General features: G+C 45.0%; 1 protein-coding gene across 1 annotated transcript in view; it reads left to right on the plus strand.

Moving 5' to 3' along the window:
• The window catches only part of EVA1A (eva-1 homolog A, regulator of programmed cell death), a 274,987-nt gene that overhangs the window by 94,274 nt on the left and 153,615 nt on the right, over nucleotides 1-27,098 (plus strand). Inside the window, exons 3-5 of the mRNA XM_029071948.2 lie at nucleotides 6,142-6,265; nucleotides 9,392-9,544; nucleotides 24,798-24,941. Of these exons, the coding sequence (XP_028927781.1) occupies nucleotides 6,142-6,265; nucleotides 9,392-9,544; nucleotides 24,798-24,941 (421 nt within the window). The remainder of the gene's footprint in view (nucleotides 1-6,141; nucleotides 6,266-9,391; nucleotides 9,545-24,797; nucleotides 24,942-27,098) is intronic.

The following is a 27,098-nucleotide window of genomic DNA, read 5'->3' on the forward strand; positions in this document are numbered from 1 at the left end:
TTGGGAGAGTACACCATAATAATAAACAGACATATTCCCTGCCCATAGTGAATTTACAATGTAGAGGGGGAGACAGACATTATCTTAGCAGCTGATTATCTTCATTAGTTGGAGGTTCACTCCAGCTGAGTGAGAGGAACGCTGCCGCTGAGATGTCACAGACTGAGTCCTTGCTGTAGAAGACTAGCTCAACTGCCAAGTTCCGGGGGTGGGCCAGGGAGTCGGGAGAGCAGAAATGACATCAAGGAAATCAGGATAAGTTTTCCTCCTTCCCTCGCCCTCCATCCAGTATATGAAATGCCTCTTTGGGAAAATCCTGATGTATTAGAGAAACTCAAATCATGGGCTGCGAGCCAGGGGCCTCTTGCATGGGTCTGAGGGGAAACGGTGGAAAGGGCAGTTTCTGCTGACCTAAGCCAAGCCACTTAACCTTTCTGGGCTCTGTTCCTTGTCGGCAAACTGGGACTATTAACACCTGCTTCGTACCGCCCTGCTAGCCACTGGGAGAGGATTAATGATTCGGTGCCTGAAAAGCAAATACTGAAAAGTTCAGATTATTATCCTCTGCACTGTCAGCACTTAAATTCAGATGGAACCATTTGAAAAGCTACTACAGGGTCGAAAAGCAGGTATTCTGTAGTTGGACTGGTACTTTGATTTCAAAGATTTTCAAAAATGGCAGCTGGGCAGGACGTACCCGATCTACCTACATAGTTGCCCAATTTTTTCCACAGATTTTTGGCAACCCTTAAACGGGGAGGGGCTGTTAATCTGGGAATTGAGTTTAGCAATAAGGGGAGCAGAAGGGAAAAAAAGGAGGAGGAGGAAAGGAGGGGAGAAAGAAGAGAAAGGTAGGAGGGTATTTGAGGTTAATAATGTTTGTATTTGTTAAGCGCTTACTATGTGCAGAGCACTGTTCTAAGCGCTGAGGTAGATACAGGGTAATCAGGTTGTCCCACGTGAGGCTCACAGTTAATCCCCATTTTACAGATGAGGGAACTGAGGCACAGAGAAGTTGAGATACCAAATGTAGCATACAGTAAGTAGGTCTCATTTAATGTCTCCCCATATCCTCTTCCTAACCTCAGTGAGATCACTTTCCATAATATAGAGCCTATATCTGCTGTTAGATGTTCTTATTCATTCAATTCATTCAGTCATATTTATTGAGTGCTTATTGTGTGCAGAGTGCTTTTCTAAGCCCTTTGGAGAGTACAATATAACAATAAACACATTCCCTGCCCACAACGAGCTTCCTACCCTGCTTGCACTATCACTACTCACAAAACTAATCTTTTATTTCCTTCTCAAAAGGTGGGGTGGGTGGGAGGAGGTGATTAATCTAGAAAATATCATAGTTTAGCCTGTTTCCTCTTCTCCCCCCTACCCCTGCCCAAACTTCATGCAGTTAAAGGGATGGTGAAAACCTTTATGAATGAGTCTATTACTCTGCTGGCTTGGTGGTCAGGGGACAGAGGAAGGTAATGATGTTTTAATGGACTGAAATGGCTTCTTCCTCTTTCCTGACCTCTGTTCCATAAGCTGAAGTTGGCCATGGTGGTGGTGGAGGAGAAAGAAGAATAGAGCAGCGTGGTTTAGGGGAAAGGGGGTGGGCTGGAGAATCAGAGGATGTGAGTTCTAATGGCACTAATCGACTGTGTGGCCTTGGATACGTCACTTCACTTTTCTGGGTTTCAGTTACCTCATCTGTAAAATGGGGATTAAGACCGTGAGCCCCACTTGGGACAGGGACTGCGTCCAGCTCAAATTACATCATAGCTACACCAGTACCTGGCACATAGTGAGCACTTAACAAATACCATTTAACTGCCCCCCACCCCAAAACCCAGGGTACCCCCTGCTTCTTTTCCTCCTTTTGTAGTTGACATCTAGCTTTTGATCATGGCATGGAACTTTTCAAATCAATTATTCATGCATTGCTTCAATATGAAAATGGCAATTATGATTCAGCCCATAGTATTTTCCGGGAAGCCTATCTAACCGTCGGACCTGTTGGGACTGATCGAGAATGAAGATTTTAGACTTTTGTTCTCCAGTGGATATATTCTGCTTCTATTGTCTGGGTCTTGGTGTCGACTGGGCAATGGAAAAATAGGAACAAAAGCATTAGCCCAAAGAAATTGCTAGTTCAAATACATTTTTGCTAAATTTATTCTCAACATCCCAGGAGAGATGTACACAAGAGAGAAGTGTGTTGGGGGGTGGGGAGAGGAGGGGGTTCAGATTCCTGGGGTTGTTTATGTTTTTTTTTTGGAATAACAGCATCTGGCTTGCCTGCCCTTCATTTCACAGTTCGCTGAGTCCATTATAGGCTGGGAGAAGAATGAACTGTCTCTGTCCCTCCAGTGAGCTTTGATGGGTCACTTGGAATTGATTTTAGAGGGTTAGTGCAGACAAGTAAAGATTCCTCAAAACCTTTTCCAGCCGAAGGTGCTTTTGTGGGTGTTCCCCCCGATTTCTGGCACCGCTGCCCCAGTGTATTGGAGGGGAACAAGGATCAGAAGCCTGAAGGCTACCCGTTCTAAGATTGGGCTTTTTCTATTGGAATGGGAATAGCCAGATCTCCTCTCGGCTTACTTGACCTGATTTGGAGCGCAAATTAGGCTGCCTCTACCAGCTGGGGTTCAAAAAGACAGTTAAGGATGGGTGGGAATTGGGATGGTGTGGGGAGAGAGAGTGAGAGAGACGTATGTGCAAATCCACACCCCCATCCCCTCAACCCAACTAGACAGCAAATTCTTCAGGAGCAGGGATTATGTCTACCAACTCTGTTGTGTCTTCCCAAGTGTTCACTATAGTACTCTGTACACAGTGGGAAGCAGCCCGGCATAGCATAATAATAATAATAGTGATGGTATTTGTTAAGCACTTACTATGTGTCAAGCACTGTGCTTAGCACTGGGGTGGATACAGAGTAATCAGATTGCCCCATGTGGGGCTCATACTTTTAATCCCAATTTTACAGATGAGGGAACTGAGGCACAGAGAAGTTAAGTGACTTGCCCAAGGTCACACAGCAGACAAGTGGTGGAACCGGAATTAGAACCCACATCCTCTTTCTCCCAAGCCCATGCTCTTTCCACTAAGCCACGCTGCTTCTCTAGTGTGGTGAATAGAGCATAGGCCTGGGAGTCAGAAGATCATGGGTTCTAATCCTGGCTCCACCTCTTCATTCATTCTGTCAGTCAATCATATTTATTGAGCACTTACTATGTGCAGAGCACTGTTCTAAGAGCTTGGGAGAGAACAATGCAACAGTAAACAGACAATAAATTACAAATATGTACATAAATTCGCTGGTGCTGGGTTGGGGGAAGAGCAAAGGGAGCAAGTTCAGTTGATGCAGAGGGAGTGGGCTGTAAGGAAAGGCAGAGGAGGAACCCATGAAGGAGACTGAGAATGAATGGCCAGTGAGATAAGAGGAGATCCTGGAGAGGACATAAGTGAAGCCAAGGTTGGATAATATTTCCAGGTGGTCTACAGTGATGAAGGCAGCTGAGTTGAGGAGGATTAGCATGGAGTAGAGGCTGTTGAAGGCCACACACCACTTGTCTGCTGTGTGGCCTTGGGAAAGTCACTTCACTTCTCTGGGTTTCAGTTAACTCATCTGTAAAATGGGGATTGAGACTGAGCCCCACGTGTGGACAGGGACCATGTCCAACCCAATTTCCTTGTATCTATCCCAGCACTTAGTACGGCGCCTGGCACATAGTAAGTGCTTCACAATTACTACAATTATTATCAGTGAGCACTCAAATATCACTGGTTGACTGAGACATTCACTAACCAAGTATGATGATGGTGGGGGCTGCAAGCTTGGCAGAATGTGAAGGGACGCCTCTGGTGCAGTGAGACTTTCCATAACGTCTCTATCGATCACGGTCATTTACTGAGCACTTACTGTGTGCGGAGCACTCTATTAACCACTTGGGAGAGTACAGTAGAGTAATACTTATAAACCCTGTCTTCAAGGAGCTTACCATTAGCAGGATTCCACAGCTTCATTTTTCCCCCTAACACCAATTTCCACTTCTTGTCTTCCGGCGAGTGGGCTGGGAGTTTCAGAGGCAATAAAGGCAGAGGCTAGTCAGTAGCCGAGAACCTAGTCGCATCCAGGGAATAGGGGGAAATGGCCACAATGCAGCTGTCCCTTCTGAATTGGCCTGACTTGATCCCTTCATTCATCCTCCCTCCCAGCCCCACAGCACACATGTATAGATCTGTAATTATTTATGTCTATTAATATCTGTCTCCTCCTCTAGACTGTGAACTCACTGTGGGAGGGAATAGATCTGTTTGCTGTTATATAGTACTCTCTCAAGTGCTTAGTACAGTGCTTTGCACACATTAAGTGCTCAATAAATACAATTGAATGAATAAATGGGGTAGATATAAGCTAATTAGATTGGACACAGTCCAAGTCCCACATGGGGCTCACAGTCTGAAACTCCATTTTCCAGGTGAGGTAACTGAGGCACAGAGATGTGAAGTGACTTGCCCAAGGTGAAACAGTGGGCAGTGATAATACTGGTATATTTTTAGGCACTTACTATGTGCCAAGCACTGTTCTAAGTGCTGGAGTACTGTTTAAGTGGCACAGAGGCAGTTTATGTGTTTCCCCTTATTTCCTCCTCTTCTTCTATCTTGTGTAATGATAACGATAATAATAGTGGTATTTGGTAAGTTCTTACTCTGTGCCAAGCATTTGGGTAGCTACCACCTATGCGAATTGAACACAATGCCTGTCCCACATGGGGCTCACAGTTTAAATCCCATTTTACAGATGAAGAACCTGAGGCTCAGGGAAGTGAAGTAACTTGTCCAAAGTCACACAGCAGGCAAGTGGCAAAGCCAGGATTATAACCTGGGTCTCTTGGCTCTCAGGCCTGTGTTCTTTCAAACTAGGCCAAGCTGTGTAGAATCCTACTCTTTCTTTCTTTTTGGTGCCCCTGACCTTATCCATTTTCATCTAATTCTAGTTAAACCTAAACCTGTCATGTCAGGAAAGAAACACATGGTGTAGCATGGTAGAGCTGTGGTGAAGGAAATACATTACCTCGTTTCAAAGCATCCTGACAGTTTCACGTTGGGCAGATCATTATGGTAAATTTACAGCTATCATGGTCGAGGGCATATAGAGGTTCATAAATATCACCCGAACTGTCCACTGGAATTATAACTGTAATTGTGGCCTGTCTCTTGTTCTGCTTCAAAAGCGAATGGAGCCTAAAGTATGAATCTTCCTTAAAAAAAAATGTTTTTCTTCAAAGGAAACAGATGATCTTCACCTTGTAGATAATCAAATGGGATTTTTCCAGTCATAAGCCAGTCCTCTGTTTCTGTGGGTCATCTTTGACGCTGGGAGAGAAGAATACCTATTAACCCTACACTACCTGCAGAGCTCTTGAGAGGGCAAAAAGTAAACTGGATTTTAGAAATGGAGACTCCGTGACTGGCTATGTTTAGAATTAGCTTGAAATGCAGGGAGCCTTGAGAAGCAAAGCATTTGAACTCTAACACCAGGGCACTAAACAAATCTTGCAGACTTACACAGCCCACAGAGTAAGACCCTGACCGACGTCAGTCAGTGTTATTTATGGAGCGCTTTCTGTGGGCAGAGCAGCGTACTAAGCACTCGGGAGAGTACCGTATAATGTAACCGATAGATGTTTCCTGCCCACAAGGAACTTAGAGGGGGTGAAAGACATTAAAATAAATTACAGATATGTATATAAATGCTGTGGAGCTTAGGGTGGGGTGAATATCATGGCCCAGTGAGGAGTAGCATGGGGTAGTGGATAGAGCACGGGCCTGGGCATCAGAAAGTCATAGGTTCTAATCCCGGCTCTGCCACTTTGCTGTATGGCCTTGGACAAGCCACTTCACTTCTCTGTGCTTCAGTTATCTCGTCTGTAATGGGAATGAAGACTGTGAGTCCCATGGGGGGACAGGTAATGAGTCCAACCCGATTACCTTGTATCTCCCCAACGCTTAGTACAGTGCCTGGGATATAGTAAACGCTTAACAAATACCACAATTATGAGTTGTTATTACTAATGTATTTGTCTTTTTCCTGATTCCTCTGGGGGCTTGCGTGCGTGCCGGCTCGCACCTCCGCAGAAGATGTTGGACGAGTGCCAGGACCGGAGGACCTGCCAGTTTCTCGTCAACAGCCGCCTGTTCGGGGCGGACCCCTGCCCCGGGACCAGCAAGTACCTCGTCGTCTGGTACAAATGCAGACCCAGTAAGTACCGGCTCTCTCCACTCGTTCTGGAGAGCCAAGCGACCTTGGCTTACGTCCCCCAGACACCTCTCTGACAGCTCCCTTAATGCATTTCCTTCAAGTGAACCTGGCTTACGTTCATTTCCTAGTCCTCCTGTAAAATGCAGGTGGCAATAAGCACCTTCCATGGAAGGTCGTATCCGTTGACTGCTGATTCATTAAATGGCCTTAGTGCTGCTGGAGGGGTCTCATCCACCAGGTGCAGCACGCAGGCTAGAGAAGCTGTGTGGCCTAATGGAAAGATCAAGGAGTTGGAGGACCTGGGTTCTAATCCTGGCTCTGAAAATTTCTCCACCAATGGCTTACTTTGTAACTTTGGGCAAGTCACTTAACTTCTCTGGGCCTCAGTTTCCTCAACTATAAAATGGGGATTCAATACCTGTTCTACCTCAACTTCAGACTGTGAATTCCCATGCCGGACAGGGACTGTGTCCATCCTAATTTATATGTACCTACCCCAGCGTTGAGAACAGTGTTTGGTACATAATAAGCGCTTAACAAGTAGCATAAAGCAAACAAATAACCAAAAAGGTATTTTTCATATATTTTGCTCCCTGAAGAGTTGACAGTCAATGACATTTATTGGGCACTTACTGTGTGTGGAACACTGTTCTAAGTACAACAGAGTTGGTAGACATATTCTCTGCCCACAAGGAGCTTAAAGACTAGAGGGGGAGATAGACATTAATATAAATTACAGATATGTGCTTAAGTACTGTGGGGCTGAGGGTGAGGGTGAATATGTGCTTAAAGGTTACAGATACAAGTGCGAGGGCATTGCAGAAGGGAGAGGGGGAAATGAGGGTTTAGTCAGGGAAAGCCTCTCGCAGGAGATATGATTTTTATATGGCTTTAAAAGTCGGAAGAGTGTGGTTCCGGGCCAGAGGGAGGACATGGACAAGGCGTTGGCAGCAAGACAGAGGAGAATGAGGTACCATGAGTTGGTTGGCATTTGAGAAGCGAAATATGCAGACTGGGGTGTAGTAGGAGATCAGCCAAGTGAGGAAGGACGGAGAGCTGATTTGAGTGCTTTAAAGCCAATGGTAAGGAGTTTCGGCTTTACATATTGTTTTACACACATTGTACCCTCCTGAGGGCTTAGTACAGTGCCCTGCACATAGTAAGAGCTCCATAAACACCACTGATTAATTGGAAAAATAAGTGTAATTAAAACAAGCCTGCAATTCCCCACCCCTGTCTTCCCACCGTGGCAAATGTGTTGGTGGCTCGTGCCCCTCCCCAAATGGATGCTCGAAAAAAGAGTTCCACTTGTCAACATCTGGTTGAACGGGGTCTTTATTTTTTTGACCGCACCAGTCCAATCTTATATACCTGATTCCTCTGGGGAAAATGAACTGTAACAGTTAATCTGTGACACGGCCAACATTTTCAAAACAGAATCCAAACAGACAGGTGTTTCTAATGAATGACCATGGCAGATAATTGGGGAAGGGGGGAGGTGAGGGGCCCCCGAAATCACCGCCAATTAGATGGGGCCCGGCCGTGGGGGTGATTTTCAGAGGAGCCGACGGCCGGCTTGTCGCAACAGATTCGGAGGGTTAGACCTGAGCAGGGGGTGGGTTTTGCAGTCTGTCATTCAAATTCCTCCTGCAGGTTAAGTCACAATTTCAGGTGACGTTCCAGCAGGCTGTCTGGTTTGGACCTGGAATAAGACTTATTGTTTTCCGGATGAGGAGTTTTGAAAGCGGTCTAGGTGCTTCAAATTCCTTGCTCTGGCATTGTCCTCCAACCCCGTCAAATTTTTATTATTTGTAATACTAGTAATAATAAGGATGATGGTATTTGTCAAGCGCTTACCATGTGGCAAGCACTGTTCTAAGTACTGGAGTAGATACAAGCTAATCAGGTTGGACACAGTCCCTGGCCCACGTGGGGCTCCCAGTCTTAATCCCCATATTATGGAAGAGGTCACTGAAGCCCAGAGAAGTGAAGTGAGTTGCTCAAGGTCACACAACAGACAAGTGGTAGAGCTGGGATTTAGAATCCAGGTCCTTCTGACTCCCGGACCTGTGCGCTATCCATTACGCCATATTCTCTTCACAGATTCTTCTGGGTTCACCTCCTGTCTGCTGTGTGACCTTGGGCAAGTCACTGAATTTTCTGGGCCTCAGTTACTTCACCTGCAAAATGGGGATTAAGAAGGGGGGACATGGACTGTGTCCAACCCGATTAGCTTGTATCAATCATTTGGTGGTATTTATTGAGCACTTACTGTGGGCGGAGCACTGTAGTACACTCTTGGGAGCAAAAAATGTAAGAGTTGATATTCACTTTCTCTTCCCACAGTGACCTTGCATCATCTAGAGGGAATGGATGTACTTCAGTGCTTAGTACAGTGCCTGGTACATAGCAAGCACTTAACAAATTTGTCATATGCTGTCATATGGTCCCTGACCCTTAGCGACGCCATGGACACATCTGTCCCAAAAGGCCCCACCTCCATCTGTACTCATTCTGGGAGTATATCCATAGAGTTTCTTTGGTAAAAATATGGAAATGGTTTACCATTACCTCCTTCCACGTAGTAAACTTGAGTTTCTGCCTTCAAATCTCTCCTATGCCACTGCTGCTTAACAAATACCATAAAAAATACCTCCTTATTAAATTCAACCAAGCAGCTTCTTTTTTTAAAATGGAATTTAAGTGCTTACTATGTGCCAAGGACTCTATCAGACCCTGTGGTAGATACAAGATTAGCAGATTGGACCCAGTCCCAGCCCCAAATAGGGCTCACAGACTTAATTCTCATTTTGGTTTCCTTCCACCATTATGGTTTTGAACTCAAAGCTTGAGCGTGACCCCCTCCACAGAGCTCTCCCTGATCCTTTAGTTTCTAAGTCCGAGTTTCTTCCCTTCCCAGCTAAATTTTGTAACTATGGTTTCCCTTGCAACTCTTACATATTTGTATATGTTTATGGTGATTTTTTTTCTGTTTGCACAACTCATCTCCCCTTAACCCTTAAGGGCTACTAAAGGGTGGGGGGTCCTGTTCCCCGTTGACCTAGGGCGGTTCTTTTGGATCTACACTCAAGGAACTGAATGTTGAACGGTTCTGCTTGGTCACAGATGAATACAAGAGTAAAGTAGCCTGCGAAAATGACAAGCTGAGATTGAGTTGCAAGAGGAGCATGGTGATCGCCATCTACTCGGCTGTCTTTGGCAGAACCCAAGGAGGTAGCCTGGAGTGCCCCTATCAGAATCTGGCCATGCCCACGATAGGTAAGTTCTGCCTCTAACCCTGCCTTTAAAGTCCTGTCTCACTCTGCATGGGCAACGGTACAATCAATCATTGGTATTTATTCATTCATTCGATCATATTTAGTGAGAGCTTACCGAGTGCAAAGCACTGCACTAAGCACTTGAGAGAGTACAACATAACAATAAACAGATGTATTCCCTGCCCACAATGAGCTTACAATCTAGAGAAGGAGACAGACATTAAATAAATAAATTACAGATCTGGAGATAAGTGCTGTGGGACTGGGAAGGAGGCGATGAATAAAGGGAGTAAGGGTGACGCAGAAGGGTGGGTTAGGGAAGGCTTCTTGGAGGAGATGGGCCTTTAGTAAGACTTTCAAGATGGGAAGAATAATCATCTGTCGGACTTGAAGAGGGAGGACATCCCAGGCCAGAGGCAGGACATGGGTGAGGGATTGGGGGTGAGATAAGATTGAGGTACAGTGAGAAGGTTGGCATCGAAGAGCAAAGTAGGTGGGCTGGGTTGTAGCTGGTGAATATAGAGGTATGAGGTAGGAGAGGGCAAGGTGATTGAGTGCTTTAAAGCCAATGGTGAGGAGTTTCTGTTGGATATGGAGGTGGATGGGTGACCGTTGGAGATTCTTGAAGAGTGGGGAAAAATGGACTGAACTTTTTTGAGGAATCTTTTGTTTAAAGATAAAGAATAAGACCAAGTATTAAAGGATCACCAAGTGTTAAAGGGTGGTAGCAAGCTAGGAGGGTTAGGAAGCAGTAGGGAAACTGTCCATCTGCCAGTTTTCGAGTTGGCTTGTTGACTCACTGGAGTCACCTTGTGCAGGGGTCAGAATGGAAGAACCCTGACTCGTGCTCTTAATTGGTTCCATGAAAACAGAGTGGTAAGCAAAAGAGCACTAAACCGACTGTAATTCGCAGTAGAAGTATTGTAAAGTACATGAATGTCTTCCCCAAAACTGACCGAAACAATAGACTTTAGTAATGATTGAGTACCAGAAGCATCTTGATCTAGTGGATAATAATAACAATGCTATTTTTAAGTACTTACTATGTGCCGAGCACTGTATTAAGCACTGGCACTGTACTAAGCACTGATGGGCCTGGGGGTCAGAAGGCCACGGGTTCTAAATCCCGGCTCTGCACTTCACTTCTCTGGGCTTCAGTTACCTCATCTGTAAAATGGGGATTGAGACTGTGAGCTCCCCCATAGGACAAGGACTCAATTTGCTTGTATCCACCCCAACGCTTAGTACAGTGCCTCACACAAAGTAAACGTGTAACATATGCCATCATTATTATTATTAGTGGAAAGAGCACGGGCCTGGGAGTCGGAGGACCTGGGTTCTGTTCTCGACTCCACCACCTGCCTCTGTGTAACCTCGGTTAAGTCACTTAAGTTCTCTGTGCCTCAGTTACGTCATCTGTAAAATGGGGATTAAAACTGTGAGCCCCATGTGGGCCAGGGACTGTGTTTATTTGCTTGTATCTACCTCTAGTACAATGCCTGGTGTAAAATGCTTAACAGATACTACAATTATTATTACTATTTTATTGTTCAGAGCAATCATATTTAATGCGTGCTTACTGCATGCAAAGCACTATAATAAGCATTTGAAAGAGTACAATATGTCAGAGTTGGTATATACGTTCCCTGCCCGCAAGCAACGTAGAGTCTAGAGGGGACATTGTAGTAAACGCTTGGGAGGATAGAGTAGAGGCAGGAGAGCAGTTCTCTCCTTGGAGGCAGGGATAGGTGGTCTTCAAATGAAAGAGGTCTGGTGTATCCCTCTGTGAAGGAAAGACGAAAAGTGACTTCCTGCAGCTTAGGAGTTTGAGAGTGACTTTGTAGGTGGGAAGATATTTCTAGCTTTCTAACTGCCAAGACTCTTGTTTCCCCTTCAGTCTCACCTTGGTTTACGGTTACTTCCTACGGTGCTATAAGTGGAAAGAGAATGATGATGCCCCAGGCCCGGGTTTCAGTGACAGGGAGGACTGTGGTGTAGACAGTGGGGATGGATGGATTGAGTGGCGGAGGAGATTTAGAAGGGAAGTGGAGTTCAGTTTGTTTCTCAGCAGACTACTGGTACCTCAATTTATTTGATTTCTGCTTTGAGGTCAATGCCTTTTAGGCAAGAGGAAATGTAAGACTGCGGATGGGGAGAGAGGTTGGGGCTGGCAAGGTCGATATGGGAGTCATCCCTATAGCTGAGGGGATAAAGGTGGATGAGCTTCCTGAGGGAGGGAATATAAATAGAGCCTTGAGGGACACCCACAATTTGGGGTAGAGGGCTGGATGAGGAGCCAGAAAAAGAGACCGAGAACAGGACCAGAAGGTGGAAGAAAAATCAGAGTAGAACTGTGTTGATGAAACACTGATTAGATAGCATTTTCAGAAGGAGAGAAAGTCCACAGTGTCAAAGCGGGCTGAGGGGTTGAGGAGAATTAGGATTTATTAGAGAGACCATTACCCATGTCAGGGTCACACCTGGAAAGTTTCCAGTACTCTACCAGTCTCGACTACAGGAGGGAGAGTCAAGCAGAGGCATATCCATTCCATTCCTAGCTTGGCCAGTGGCTACCAAGTGGAGGGCAATTTGCTACAAGACAAAACTCACCCGTGCTGGGCAGCAGCAACATGGGAGAGAGTCGAGGGCGGAGACTTAAGTTGACTGCGCAGAAGGAGGCAATGGTTAACCACTTTCAGATTTTTTTCCAAGAAAACGTATATTACCAGAACGATTGCAGATGGAGTTGGGGTGTTCTGGGAGAGATGTGTCTATGGTGTCACTATGGGTCAGAGATGACTCAACAGCATAGACAAGATGAGAGACTATTAGATTTGGCAAGGAGAAATTCATTGGGGACTGACCTTGGAGAGGTTGGTCTCAGTGGAGTGAAGGGGGAAGATTGTGATTCAACTGGGTCCTTAACAGGTCCCTTTCCCCTCCCTGCTTCTGGTTATAATAACTAGTTTTCGTTAAGTGCTTACCATTTGCCAAGCACTGTATTAAGCACAGAGGTAGATAAAAGATAATTACAAACCTCATGTGGCTCACAGTCTAAGTAGGAGAGTTAACAGGTATTGAATCCCCATTTACAGTTGAAGAAACTGCGGCACAGAGAAGTTTAGTGACTTGCCCAAGGTCACACTTCAGGAAAGTGGTAGAACTGGAATTAGAACCTAGGTCCTCTGGCTCCCAAGCCCGTGTTTAATCCACTAGGCCACGCGACTTCTCTTTAGTTCTAGGAAATGTAGGGCTGATGGGAAGACAGTCAAATTTAGCTTCCCCGTTGGGGAGGAAAGGCCAAAGTAGAGCCCCCCAACCCTCTTCTCCGTCAGACCTGTTTAAATGGTGGATTCAAGGAGAAATAATCCCTGGTTTCTCTCCAGTAAAAATTGTTGTTCTGTCAGTAAACTACGGGTTGCCTTTCTCCACAGACTCTAAGCTTGTTGAGGGCTAGGATCATGTCTCATACCTGTAGAAAATTTGCCAGCAACTAGCACCGTAGACATCCGGTACATAGCTGTGATGTAGATCAATCGGTGATATTTACCAAGTGCTTACTGTGTGCAGAGCACTGTACTAAGAGCTTGGGAATGTACAGTGCAGGAGAGTCGGAAGACACGTTCCCTGACCACCTGGGTTTATTTTCCCAATCCTGAGCTTAACCTGTCCCCTCCCTCTTTGAAGTGGTTGAGAATGGGGCAAGACTAGATTGACTGACTCTGTAAATAAGGACTTCTTTTAGAATGTATGTATATCTAGGGATTATTTAGGAAATTTCGGCCAGTTTCATTCTGCGGGTTGATTTGTGCATCGTATGAATAGGTTTATAGGTGTGGGAACAAGAGGAAAGGGTTTGGGAAAGTTGCTGGAGGTGGGCTGGTGGCAGTGAAGCCTTGCATCTGTAGACTGAAGAAAGAAAAGAAAAGGGCATTGGAATGTCATGGGAAAGAGTCGGGGTGGGGTGAGGGGGATGGCGGAGGGAGGCCGGTGCGTTATTGAGAGATGACTTTTAGAGGAGCCCCAAGGAATGTGTCTGCATTTTCTGCGATCTTAATACAGTTCCAAGACCGTTTTATTATTATTCATGTTCCTTTTGCCACAGACTGTTTTTGGCGGGGGGCAGAGGTGGAGGGATGGAGTTAAGATTTGAAAGCAGTTGAACATTTGATTTAATGGAGTGATTTGAAGATTCCATTAAAGCAGATATGTTTAACCACATTACTGTTACAGAATCTAGGAGTGGCAACTCTAGAATGGATCACTGTGGGGAGGGAATGTTTCTGTTATATTGTACTCACCTGAGCGCTTAGTACAGTGCCATGCGCAGCGTGGCTTATTGGAAAGAGCATGGACTTGGAAGTCAGAGGTCATGAGTTCTAATCCCGGCTCTGCCACTTGTCAGCTGTGTGACTTTGGGCAAGTCACTTACCTTTTCTGAGCCTAGGTTGCCTCATCTGTAAAATGGGTATTAAGACTGTGAGCCCCACGTGGTACAACTTGATCACCTTGCATCTACCCCAGCACTTAGAACAGTACTTGACAAATACCATTATTATTATTATTATTATTATTAAGTGCTCAGTAAATATGATCAACTGACTGAAATAACTATTATTGTGATGTTGAACTTGAGTAATGCTCCACTGTACAGAGTTTGGGGCTAACTGGAGGAATGTTTTTTAAATAGCACAAAAGAAATTTACCCCTTAGAACAGTCCCACAAGGTAAGTCAGGGCGGATACCAACTCAGAGATGTTGCAGACTTCTCCCAGGGACCACAATGAATGAATCAATCACTGGTATTTATTGATTGCTCATTCATTCATTCAATCTTATTTATCGAGTGCTTATTCTGTGGAGAGTACTGTACTAAGCTCTTGGGATAATACCCTATAACAATAAACATATTCCCTGCCCACAACGAGCTTACAGTGTAGAGGATTGTGTAGAGCACTGTACTAAGTGCTAGGGAGAGTATAATATAGTAGAGATGGTAGACATGATCCCTACCCTCAAGGGGCTTTCATTTCCCATGTGGGACAAGCGCCATGTCCAATTTGCTATCTTCTATCTCCCCCATTGCTTAAGACAGTGTGGACAAGGAGTGTGTCGACCAACTCTGTTATATGGTACTCTCCCAAATGCTTAGTAAGGTGCTCTGCACACAGTAAAAGTTCAATAAATATGATTGATTGGTAGTTAACACTTAAAAAATGCCACAATTATTATTTTTAGTGGAGCAACTGAGCAGCTTGGGGAACTGGTTTCTGATTCTCATGGGGCCATACTGCCACTTTTTCTTCAGCTTTCAGTTGGGTAGACACTGCTGTGACTAAGGAACATCAGAAACTCCCTTCTTGAGAGGAATTCAGTGGTATTTGTTAAGCACTTACTACGTTCCAAACACTGTAGTAAGCACCGACATAGATACAAGATAATCGGGCCAGACATAGTCCTTGTCCCACATAGGGGTCACAGTTTAAGGGGAGGGAGAGAGTTAATTAATAATAATAATAATAATGTTGGTATTTGTTAAGCGCTTACTATGTGCCGAGCACTGTTCTAAGCGCTGGGGTAGACATAGGGGAATCAGGTTGTCCCACGTGAGGCTCACAGTCTTAATCCCCATTTTACAGATGAGGGAACTGAAGCACAGAGAAGTTAAGTGACTTGCCCACAGTCACACAGCCGACAAGTGGCAGAGCTGGGATTCAAACTCATGAGCCCTGACTCCAAAGCCCGTGCTCTTTCCACTGAGCCACGCTGCTTCTCTATTAAGTGACTATTCTATTAATTGACTTGCCCAAGGTCACACAGAAAGGCAAATGACAGAGCCAGGTCTCTGGACTCCCAGTCCTGTGCTCTTTCTCCACTGGTCCACCCAAGTAGAGTTCTAGTTTAGGTGTCGGTTTGAGCCGTAATTTCCCAAACGAGATCTGGAAGGAGCGAATGCAGCGGTCCACCGTGAAAACGCATTTTACCAATCAATCCATCAATCAGTTGTATGTAACCAGTAGCGGGATTAAGAGGGGAAGCCTGAAAACAGAGAAGTGGGCCCAGAGTTGGCTTCCAAGGCCCTTGTTTTACTCACAGATTGGACCCTGTGCAAGCATCCTTGTTTCCTCTAGATTGTAAGTCTGTTATGGGCAGGAAATGTGCCTGCCAATTCCATTGTATTATACTCTCCCAAGCGCTTAATGCAGTGCTCTGCACAGAGTAAGCTCTCGGGAAATATCTTTGCGTAGAAAGTGTTCAGTAAATCCATTAACTGATTCCACAGGAAATGTTCAGTAAATACCAATGACTGCATAGAAAGTGTTCAATAAATAGCATTGATTGCTTGCTAGGGAACCTGGGCTGCCAGGACATTTTCTGTTGGTCTGCTTACATTTGTCGCATGGATTCCTTTGGAGGGCTTTGGATATACCTTACCAGACTACCCTGCTTCTATTTTCCCTCTTCTCTCTTTGGTGTGGACTTCTCTCTTTCTGAGGTCTGTCTCCTCTTTTAGTCGCCTTCCCCAGCACCCCCACTGGCCATCTTTACCCCAATCCTGAGCCCAGGCAGGCCTGAGAGAAGGAACGTCGGAAGCTCACATTGTTGGCTTTGGGCTCGGCTCACATCTTCATTCTTAAGCCGATTTGATGGCACACTGTGCCCTGAAGGTTGAAACCTTAAGAGGCAGACCCCAAAATGAATCCCATCCAAGGGTTGGGTTGTTTGGGAATGGTCCCTTCACTGTCCACCCAATTGGGTTTCATTGACCACTGGTGTGTGGTCATTTTCCTTGCAGAAAGTTGGGTTAGTGGATGGTTTTTTTTAAGGGGGTGCCTGGGAAATTTGGCATTGCGGGTTTATTTAGAGAAAAAATAAATCTGACTTGAAGCCTTATTTGTGACGGGCAGCTGATGATAAAGAAGTACGAGCCCGTGATGGTTAAACCTTGAAGGGGAAGTGTTGGATCCCATGCAACAGTGTAGCCCAGCACATGCTTTTTGTCATCTCCACCATTATCTGGAATCATAATAAACAGAAAGTGGAGTTGGAAGGTGATTAAAGATAAAGCTGATGAGGTAATTAATCTTGAATTATGCAGCCTGTGCTTGCAGTTATCTATTATCTCCATTAAAGGGATTCTATTTTAATCCTTTCTTAATGCTAAGTACAGAATTCCATCACTGCCATTTCTCTGCCAACTGGGGCTGTGGCTGCGAGCCAGGTTGCTCTTCCCTTGAGAGAATCCCACCTTGTAGAGATTCTCAGCAAAGTGGTCCAGTGGAAAAAGCACAGGGCAGAAGTTGAGGGACCTGGCTTTGGATCTTAAGAGCAGCAGTGGGTAGAGCACGGGCCTGGAAGAAGGACTCTGGTTCTAATTCTGGCCCTGCCACTTGCCTGCATGGGCAAGTCACTTAAATTCTCTTGCCTCATCTGTAAAATGGAGATCGAGACTGTGATCCCCGTGGCCGACAGGGACCGTGTCCAATCCGAGAGGTTAATACAATGCCTGGCACAAAGAATGTACTTAACAAATACCATTAAAAAAAATCCTGGCTCTTTCTGGCCTTTTGGGTGATGGTGGACCTCAGTTTTCTCATCTGCAAAATGGGGATGATACCTGCCTTTCCTTTCAGGGCTTTTGTGAGGCAAAATGAGAAACAATTTAAAAGCTATTTGGAAAATCAAAAGCACTGTTTAGCATCAAGGTATTCTTAATATTGTTCCCTGCTGGGATATGGGCAGGAGTCAAGATGGCAGCTCAATTTCTTGTCTCCAGCTCTGGAGCCGGGGCCTTCTAAGTCTGAATCCTCTCTCTCATGTTTGGTCAGTGGAATGGAGCTGGTACTGAATGTGGTGATGTCATGCAATGGGAGATGTCTTTTTTTTTTTTAATGTATTTGTTAAGTGCTTAATACGATGCCAGGCACTGTTCTAAGACCCCTCTCAGGGTCATACTTGGAGAGTTTCTAGTACTCTACCAGTCTCAGCCTCAGGGGAGAGATTCAAGCAGAGGCCTAGCCATTTCATTCCTAGCTTGGGCAGAGGCTAGCAAGTGGAAGGCAATCTGCTACAAGTCAAAACTCACCCATGCCGGGCAGTAGCGGCACGGGAGAGAGTCAAGGGCACAGACTCAAGTTTAGTGTGCGGATGGCAGCGATGGTAAACTACTTCCATATTTTTACCAAGAAAACTCTATGGATACACTACCAGAACAATTGCACTTGGAGAGTGGGGCGTTCTGGGAGAGGTGTGTCCATGGTGTTGGCATGGGTAGGAAACGAATTGACGGCATAAGACAAGACTGTTCTAAGCACCGGGGTAAGATACAAGCTAATCAGGTTGGACACAGTCCATTTTCCACTTGGGGCTCATAGTCTTAATCCTCATTTTACAGATGAGGTAACGGAAGCAATGAGAAGTGAAGTGACTTGCCCAAGATCACACAGCAGACAAATGGGTGAATAGAATTAGAACCCAGGACTTCTGCCTTGCAGGCCTGAGTTCTTTCCACTATCCCATGCTTTCCAGTGGGCCACATTGCTTCCATGCTGCTTCCCTAATGTTCAGGTCATTGTTCAGAAACGGATGCTTAGCTCCCAGTGGAGTGGGAGACATCCTAGCAAAGTTAGTAACTACAGATTAATTTATTTTGTCTACTTTCGCATTTGGGATTTATTTTCATTATGGCCTTTCTAAAACTGCAAGGAAGCTGCTTTCCTTGAATTGTTTAAGGCATGGAAAACCATTTATGTTAAGATCTATAAGCATAATGAGACCACACTCTCAATTGTGTTTATTTTTTCTTTAAAAATAAATGCTGGAAGTCGTCTTCTAAATATAAAATCATTTGGGAAGTTTTAGCAATCAGCATTTTTGGTTGAACACTATCTCATATAATGGGTCAAATAGATGAATGCCTATAAACTGAGGAGTGGCTAATTGTAATCGGACAGGCACTGGTTTTTACTAATAGGTTAGCAAGACGAAATTGACTCAAACTATGCTGTGTAAAGAATGAGGCTGTTGCTGACCGTAATCAAGGCAAATGTCAAAGTGTTTCATGGGTAGCAGCAGTTCTGACTCTTGGGGAGTTTGTGTCATGGAAAATATTGATAACAGCAAAAAGATAGCAGTGAATTCCCGTTACTGAGGAGGAGGCAAAAAACCGAAAAGCTTCTGTGACATCAAAGCCAGGTTTGCAGCAACTACCGTTTCCCATGGGACAGGAAAAAAGGTGCCATCCAAAAGATCCAATATCATTTTCGTCTGTATTGGTGTCTTTGGGGGATTTTGAATTTGTCTTTGGGAAGTGCTTAGATTGTTATGTGGTTCCCTGATGCCACTGCAGTTACGTCTGTGTAGTTTTGTGATATCTAGGTGTACAGAGTTAATGGAGGCATCCAGCTAGTCTGTACTTCATTCTCCTACTCAGACCATTAAAAAAAACCCAACAAAATCATTCCGACCACAGCTCTGCCCTCCTCAAAAGTCCCCAGGGATTGCCCACCCATCTTACCATTGGCTTTAAGACCCTCAATCGCCTCTTCTCCTCTTACCTAAACTCATTCAACTCCAACTCCAACCCAGCCCGTGAACTTGCCTCCTTAAACACCCACCTATTTATTCACTGTGCTTTTATCTCCCATCTCTCTCCTGTCTCTCTCTCTCTCTCTTGACCCTTTGCTCTTCTGGTGGGGGACTCCCTCCTCCTTCATATCTGACAGGCCACCATTCTCCCTATCTTCAGAGCCCTACTAAAATCATATCTCTTCCAGGAAGCTTTCCCTATCAATCAATCATATTTATTGCAGAACACTATACTGAGGAGTTTCTATATAATGCAGAGGAGGTTGGGTAACCACTGGAGGTTCTTGAGTAGGGAAACATGGACTGAATGTTTTTGTAGAAAAAAATATCCAGACCACCAAGTGAAGTAAGGAGTGGAGTAGGTAGAGACAGGAGGCAAGGAGGTCAGCAAGGAGGCAGATGCAGTAGGCGAGGCGGGATAGGGTAAATGCTTGGATTAACAATGTAGCAGTTTGGATGGAGGGGAAAGGGTGGATTTTAGCGGTGGTTGAAGCAGTAGAATTTGGTGATAGATTAAATATGTGGGTTGAAGGAAAGAGATGAGTTAAGGGTTCCCTGACTAATCACTCGCATTTTCCCAACCGATTTGCCCTCCCTTCTGCATTTCCTATGCACGTTTATCAGTACCTCCTGAGTATTTTTGGTACTAACTCCACCCCCAGCCCCACAGCACTTCTCTGTAACATATCTCTACCCTCTGCCATTCCTCTTTCTGTAATTCATTTTAATGCCTAACCTTTCACTATATTGTAAGCTTCTTGAGGACAGGGATCGTGTCTAACAACACTACAGTACTGTACTCTTCCAAGTGCTTAGTAGAATGATCTGCACACCGTAAGCGCTCAATAAATGCCATTGGTTGAAGCAGCATAATGGACAGAGCGTGCCAGGCAATGCAAGAATAGCAGTGTTCTTGGAATGGTTCCAGTGGTGAATCAGAAAACTTATTGACATTGGAAGTTTTATATATCTCTTCAATAATAATAAAAATTATGGCTTCTGTTAAGTGCTTATTACGTGTCAAGCTCTGTTCTAAACACTGGGGTAGATACAAATTAATCAGATCAGACACAGTCACTGTCCCCCATAAGGCTCACAGTTTAAGTAGGAGAGAGAACAGATATTACCATTTTACAGTTGAGGAAACTGAGGCACGGAGCAGTGAAGTGACTTGCCCAAGGTCACGCAGCAGGCAATTGGTAGAGCTGGGATTAGAACTCAGGCCCTTTTGGCTCTTAGGCCTGTGCTCTATCCTTCAGGCCATGCTCTGTTCAATACTTTGTATTCCAGGAGCTCCAGATTTTCCTTCTAAAGTAACTGTACCATATGGGTAAGTTTGGGGTTTACCTGACAGCAGCACTGATGTTTGAGGCCGCCTGGCCCAGAGGAAAGGAAATGGGAATGGAGTTAGGAAACCCAGATTGGAGTCCTACCTCCACAGGCCTGGGCAAGACCCTAAATCTCTGTGACCTCCAGTTTCCTCATCTGTAAAATGGTATATAGATCGTGAATCCCATGTGCGTTGGGATTCTCCTAACCTTTTACCTCCCATAGTGCTTAATGCATAGTAAGTGCTTAATAAATGCCAAAAAATACTATCTAAAAGCGATGAAGTGCCATTTCCTGAATGCTGTGCCTTGATGAGAAATCACTGCAATTTTCAAGGGCTCAGAAATGTCCCCTCCAGCCTTCTCTTCAGTGTGTTCCGGATACTTTATCAGGACCAGATAACAGGGCATTAAAGCAGCTTGATGCTAAGCTGGAGCGTGATCCTTCTAATCCCCTTCACTTTCAAGGGGTTTAAGAGAAACTGGCCCCTGTTTGAGCTGGTGATGGGTCTGGGAAGTAGTGGTGATACTCTTCATTAAGTGCTTATTGTGTTAGGAAGGTCTTTCACCTAATTATACAGGGGCCCTGGCACTCAGTGGATTTACAGTTAAAAAAAAATACAATGAGCGAGAGGACACTAAGGAGAGATAAGATAACATAAAGTGAAGCAGCATGGCCAACTCGAAGTGCCCAGACCTGGGAGTCCGAAGGACCTGGGTTCTAATCTTAGCTCTGCCACTTGTCTTGCCTGGGCCTCGGGGTCAGAGAACCTAGATTATAATCCTGACACAACCACTTGTCTGATCTGTGAGTTTGGTCTTTCATTTAACTTTCCTGTGCCTTTGGGCAAGTCACCTAACTTCTCTGTGCCTCAGTTACCTCATCTGTAAAATGGGGATTAAAACTGTGAGCACCACGTAGGACAACCTGATCACCTTGTATCCCCCCAGTGCTTAGAACAGTGCTTTGCGCATAGTAAGTGCTTAACAAAGGCCACCATTATTATTATTATTATTATTATTATTAGTTTCCTCATCTGCAAAATGGGGAATCAATACCTGTTCTCCCTCTTGTTTACAATGTGAGCTCCATGTGGGACCTGATTATCTTTTATCTACCCCAGCGCTTAGTAAAATGCTTGGCACATAGTAAGTGTGTAACAAATACAATTATTCTTACTATTTGTATATAAGGAGTTTGAGGCTGAGGGTGGGCTGAATGAATGCCACACACACACACACACAAAAAAAAAAAAAATCAAGGGTTTAGGGTTACAGAGTCAAGTGCATATGATTTAATTTGAGATATGATTTGAAGCTTTAAAGATGATATGATTTTTGAAGGTGGGGAAAGTTGTTGTCTGTCAGATATGAAGGGGAAGTGAGTTCCAGGCCAGTGGGAGGACATAGGCAAAGAGTTGGTGGTGTGAAACACGAGGTGAGACACATGAGAACTAGGTGGGGAACACAATGTAATTTAAAATAACTCTTAAGTAGTCAGAGCAGGCAACCTCTCTTCTTCCTCAAAAAACACTCAAAACATCAAACTCAGTTTCCAGGGTGAATCCTCACTCCTCTTTCCTTTTCCTCTCATTCTCCTCTAACCCTCCAAAACTTCCAGTGCTTGCTAATACCTCCGCGTTTCAAGCAGAAGCTTCTAAGCATTAGCTTTAAGGCCCCCACATCAGCTCTCTCCCCTTAAGTATACTCACTCCTCTCTTACAACCCAGCCTGCACACTTCGCTCCTCTAATCCAACCTGCTCACTGTGCTTCATTCTCATTTCTCTCTTCATCAACATGACGTGCCTTCATGCCTTCCTTCCTGCCTGGACTATCCTTCCCTTTCATAACCAGCAGACCACTCTCTCCCTATTTTCAAAGGCCTACTCAAATCACTTCATCAGAAGGCCTTACTGGACTAATCTTTCACCTCCCTATGTTATTTCCCCTTCTACTCCATCTCCTATGCGCTCGAGTCTCCACCTTTGTAAGCACTCAAGTACTCACCCATTCTCTCCCCACTGCTATACTTATGTACCTCTCCTTATTGACTCCCTCTCCTTATTGACTCCCACACCCAATGCCCTCTCCGGTTGTTTCAAGCCCCTTGTTCTCCACTGCCTCTATCTCTTGCCCCTAGTGACCTGGCCACAAATTTAATTGAGAAAATTGAAACCATCAGGCGTGGTCTCCATAAAATCTCCCCTGCTCTTCTCTAGTCCCTTCCTCCTCCTGCCCCTTCTTGCTTGAATTTTTTTCCACTGGCAACCAGAGAGAGGATTGTGTGAATACTCATTATATGTTAAACACAAAAAGAAGAGTTTTTCGTCTGTCTCTTTCCCTCTATTACAGCTGTTTGATCAACACTTAGCCAGGAGGTTTGTTCATTCATTCAGCTGAGAGCTTACCATGTGCAGAGCACTGTATTTAGCTCTTGGGAGAGTACATTATAAGAATAAACAGACACATCCCCTGCCCTCTCTGAGGTTACAATCTAGTGGGAGATTCTAGACTGGGTGGCTGGTTCCCCTAGGTCCTCACTCAAACTATCTCCCTGTCCCCCAAACTCCCTATCCACCCCTTCAGAGAGATCACAACTCTTCACATGTCCAAAGTCCTCCTAAAATCCTACCTCCTTCAACAATCAATCTTATTGAGTGCTTACTATGTGAAGAGCACTGAACCAAGTGCTTGGGAGAATACAATAAAACCAAGCTGGTAGTGTCATCTCCTGGCCACAGGGAGCTTAAAGTCCAGATGAGGAGACAGAGATTAAAATAAATTTCAGCTACTGTGCAGAAGGGCTGTGAGACTGAAGGTGGGGTGAATAAAGAATATAATCCAAGTGGAATGGGGATTAAGACTGTGAGCCCCACGTGTATCCCTTTGTATCCCCCCCACTGCTTAGAACAGTGCTTCGCAGAAAGTAAGCACTTAACAAAAACCATTATTATTATTATTAGGGGAAATGAGAATTTAATCGGGGAAGGTCTCTTGGAGAAGATGTGCTTTTAATAATAGCTTTGAAGGTGGGAGAGTGGTGGTCTGTGGGTCCAGTTAATATCCCAAATCATCACAACATCCTGAGTCATATCACCCCAAAAGCCACCTCTATCACTTGTTTGTTTACTTATCGGTACATATAGTCTATCATTTATCCATAGTACTCTGTAAAGAATTTTGTGTCTGCCTCCTTCATTGGAGTGCAAACTCACTGTGGGTAGGGAATGGTTTCTTTTTCCTCCTGTACTTTCCCAAGCATTTAGTACAGTGCATTGCACCCATTGACTACTTAATACAAACATTATTACAACTATTATTAAAGCGAGCACAAAAAAGTGTGTTCTGATTCAAATTTCACCATCTGGGATGTGTGTAGAGAAGCAACGGGACCTAGTGGAAAGAGCACAGATCTGGGGGTGGTCAGAGGAGCTGAATTCTAATCCCAACTCTGCCATTTGCCTGCTGTGTGACCTTGGGTAAGTCACTTCACTCTCTGTCCCTTAGTTTCTTTATAACAGGGGTATTTAATGCCTATTCTCTCTCCTGTTAGACTATGAACCCCATGGAGGGACAGGGTCTGTGTCTAAACTGATTATCTTGTATCTTACCTCAGCACTTGGGTGTACATATGCATGCAAATCGTGGTGTATGATCTATCTCCTCAGAACTATAAGCTCACTGAGGGCAAGGAATGACCCTGTTTATTGCTATGATAATAATAATTGTGATATTTGAGCATTTATTATGCACTAGGCACTGTACTAAGAGGTAGGGTAGAAACAAGGTAATCAGGTTGGACACAGTCCTTGCCCACATAATAATAATAATCATCAACATGGTACTTGTTAAGCGCTTACTGTGTGCCAAGCACTGTTCTTAGCATTGGGGTAGATACAAGTTAATCAGGTTGGACACAATGACTGTCCTGCATGGGGCTCACACTCTTAATCTCCATTTTACAGATGAGGTAACTGGAGCCCAGACAAGTGAAGTGACTTGTCCAAGGTCACACAGCGGACATGTGGAGGAGCCGGGATTAGAACCAGGTCTTTCTGACTCTCAGGCCTGTGCTCTGTCCACTGAGCCACATAGGGCTCACAGTCTTAATCCCCATTTTACAGATGAGGTAACTGAGGCACAGAAAAGTGAAGTGCGTTGCCCAAGATCACACAGCAGGCAAGTGGCGGAGCCGGGATTAGGACCCAGATCCTTCTGACTCCCAGGACCATGCTCTATCCACTAGGCCATGCTGCTTCTCCCAAGCGTTTAGTACAGGGCTCCGCACACAGCTGCCAGCTGACCGAATCTGTGCCTGTTATCTCTCTCTGTCGCAGAGTGCCAGTCCACGTCTGCACTCCAGCTCATGACTCGACGCTGCCACGGGAGAAGAAGCTGCAGCGTGTACGCCAGCACGTACGAGTTTGGAGACCCGTGTTACCCAGGAATCCGCAAGCACCTCAACGTGATCTACACATGCGGTAAGCCCAGAGCGCTCTTGTGGGCGGAGGTATCGGAATCGGCGGGCCGGTGGATCGCTCTGATGGCCTCTAGACTTGACTTGACGTGACGTTTGGGAGGGAGAGGAAGGAAGAGGCTTTGTGTTTAGGGGAGTGCTGTTTTACTCGGAACTAATAATAATAATGTTGGTACTTGTTAAGCACTTAGTATGTGCCAAGCACTGTTCTAAGCACTGGGGTAGTGATTCATTTGATTCACTATTTAATGAGCGCTTCCTGTGTGCAAAGCACTGTACTAAGCACTTGGGACAGTATAACAACAGACATGTTCCCTGCCCACAACAACTCACAGTCAAGAGGGTAAGATGGACATTAATATAAGGAAAGAAATACAATTATGAATGAATGCTTCTCTATACCAAAGATATTCCAGGGTTGGGCTGGTTCTAACAGTCCCCTTGGGCCCGACCTTGTCTGATGTTCACTCTCTGGGACTAAGGCAGAATTTGACTGTTTTCTGGACTGAGGTGAACAAAGAAGCATGTGCTGGGCATTTAGTTGGATGTCCCCATCTGCGTGGGAAGGAAAAAGCCAGCCCCCAAAATCTCTGGGTTGGAGGCTGAAAATGAACAAACCTTAAGAGCATGTATGTTGAGGGGCATGGTGTGAGGGCCAGAGGATTTACATCACTGAGCAGTGTGTGGAGACCTTGCCGCCAGAGGATGCTTGGAACTGTTAGGATGAAATGGTTGGCTAGGCTGGATCTGGTGGAGGAAGCTCTTGAGGTTTGGGGTCTTACTTGCAAGCACTTTTCTTCTCTCCAGTTCCTGTCATTCTGTGTGTGGGAACATGGGCCCAAATGATATCTATGTATATGTATGTGTCTGAAGATATATGTTCTTTGTTGGAAGTGAGATTTTAGTAGGGCTTTAAAGGCGGGGAAAGATTTGGGCTGCCGGATTCCAGAATGATGGAAGAGCGTGAGCTGGTGGGTGGAGGCGGGAGAATTGAGGGAAGTGCAGCTAGAAAATCGGTTTGGGAGGAGTTAAAAGAGCAAGCTGGAGAGGAGCTGGTAAAGAGGTCTCGTGTAAAATGGGAAGAGTTGGTGGGGAGCCGGGAAGCTGATAATGATTCATTTTTGCTTGATGTGGAGGGATTATGGTAATAGAAGCCATTTTGAAGGGAGGTGAGGGGAGGGGAGGTGTGAGATGAATATTATGCTTCATGAAGATGATCCGTGCAACAGTATGCATTGAAATAGTAGTAATAGTATTTACCCCTTAAGCACGTGCTATTCACCCCACCCTCAGCACTTATGTCCATATCCTCGTAGTCTCTCATTTTCCTTATTGTAATTTATTGTAATGTCTGTCTCCCCTTTCAGACTCTATGTCTAGCGATCGTACCTACCAACGCTATTGTATTGTCTTCTCCCAAGAGCTTAGTATAAGGTCTACACACAGTAATTGCTCAAAAAATGTCATTGATTGGTTGATTTGGTATTTGTTCCATCTTACTATGTTCCAAGCACTGTCCTAAGTGCTGGGGTTGATGCAAGATAATCAGGTTGGAAGCAGCGTGGCCTAGTGGATAGAGCACGGGCCTGGGAGTCAGAAGGACCTGGGTTCTAATCCTGGCTCCTCCACTCGTCTGCTGTGTGAACTTGGGCAGGTCACAACTCCTCTGGGCCTCAGTTACCTCACCTGTAAAAGGGATGAAGACTGTGAGCCTCCATATAGGACATGGACTGTGTCCAACCTGATTAGTTTATCAGCACTTAACGTATAGTAAGTGCTTAACAAAGACCATAAAAAATAGCTAGACCCAGTCCCTACTCCACTTGAGGTTCAGAGTAGCAGGGACTACAGACTCTAAATTCCCAATTTACAGGAGATCATACAGCCAGCAGGTATTTAGAACCCAGATCCTCTGACTCCCAAGTCAATGCTCTTTTCATTAGGGCAGTACCGCTTCTCTGACCAGGCTGAGGTTTCTGATCAGCTTCCAAAAAATGGAACCACGTATCCTTCTGGTGCAAGAGTGGAGCAGAAATGACTGTTGTTCTTTCAGAAGTAATGCTTGGCTGTCACTGCAGTCTTCACAGGTGATTCAAAATAAGGAACACAATGTTGAAAGCCCCATGTGACATGTTGGTGACACAAGGAACTGTCAATAAGT

This window comes from Ornithorhynchus anatinus, chromosome 9, assembly GCF_004115215.2.
Source record: "Ornithorhynchus anatinus isolate Pmale09 chromosome 9, mOrnAna1.pri.v4, whole genome shotgun sequence".
NCBI classification, from domain to species: domain Eukaryota; kingdom Metazoa; phylum Chordata; class Mammalia; order Monotremata; family Ornithorhynchidae; genus Ornithorhynchus; species Ornithorhynchus anatinus.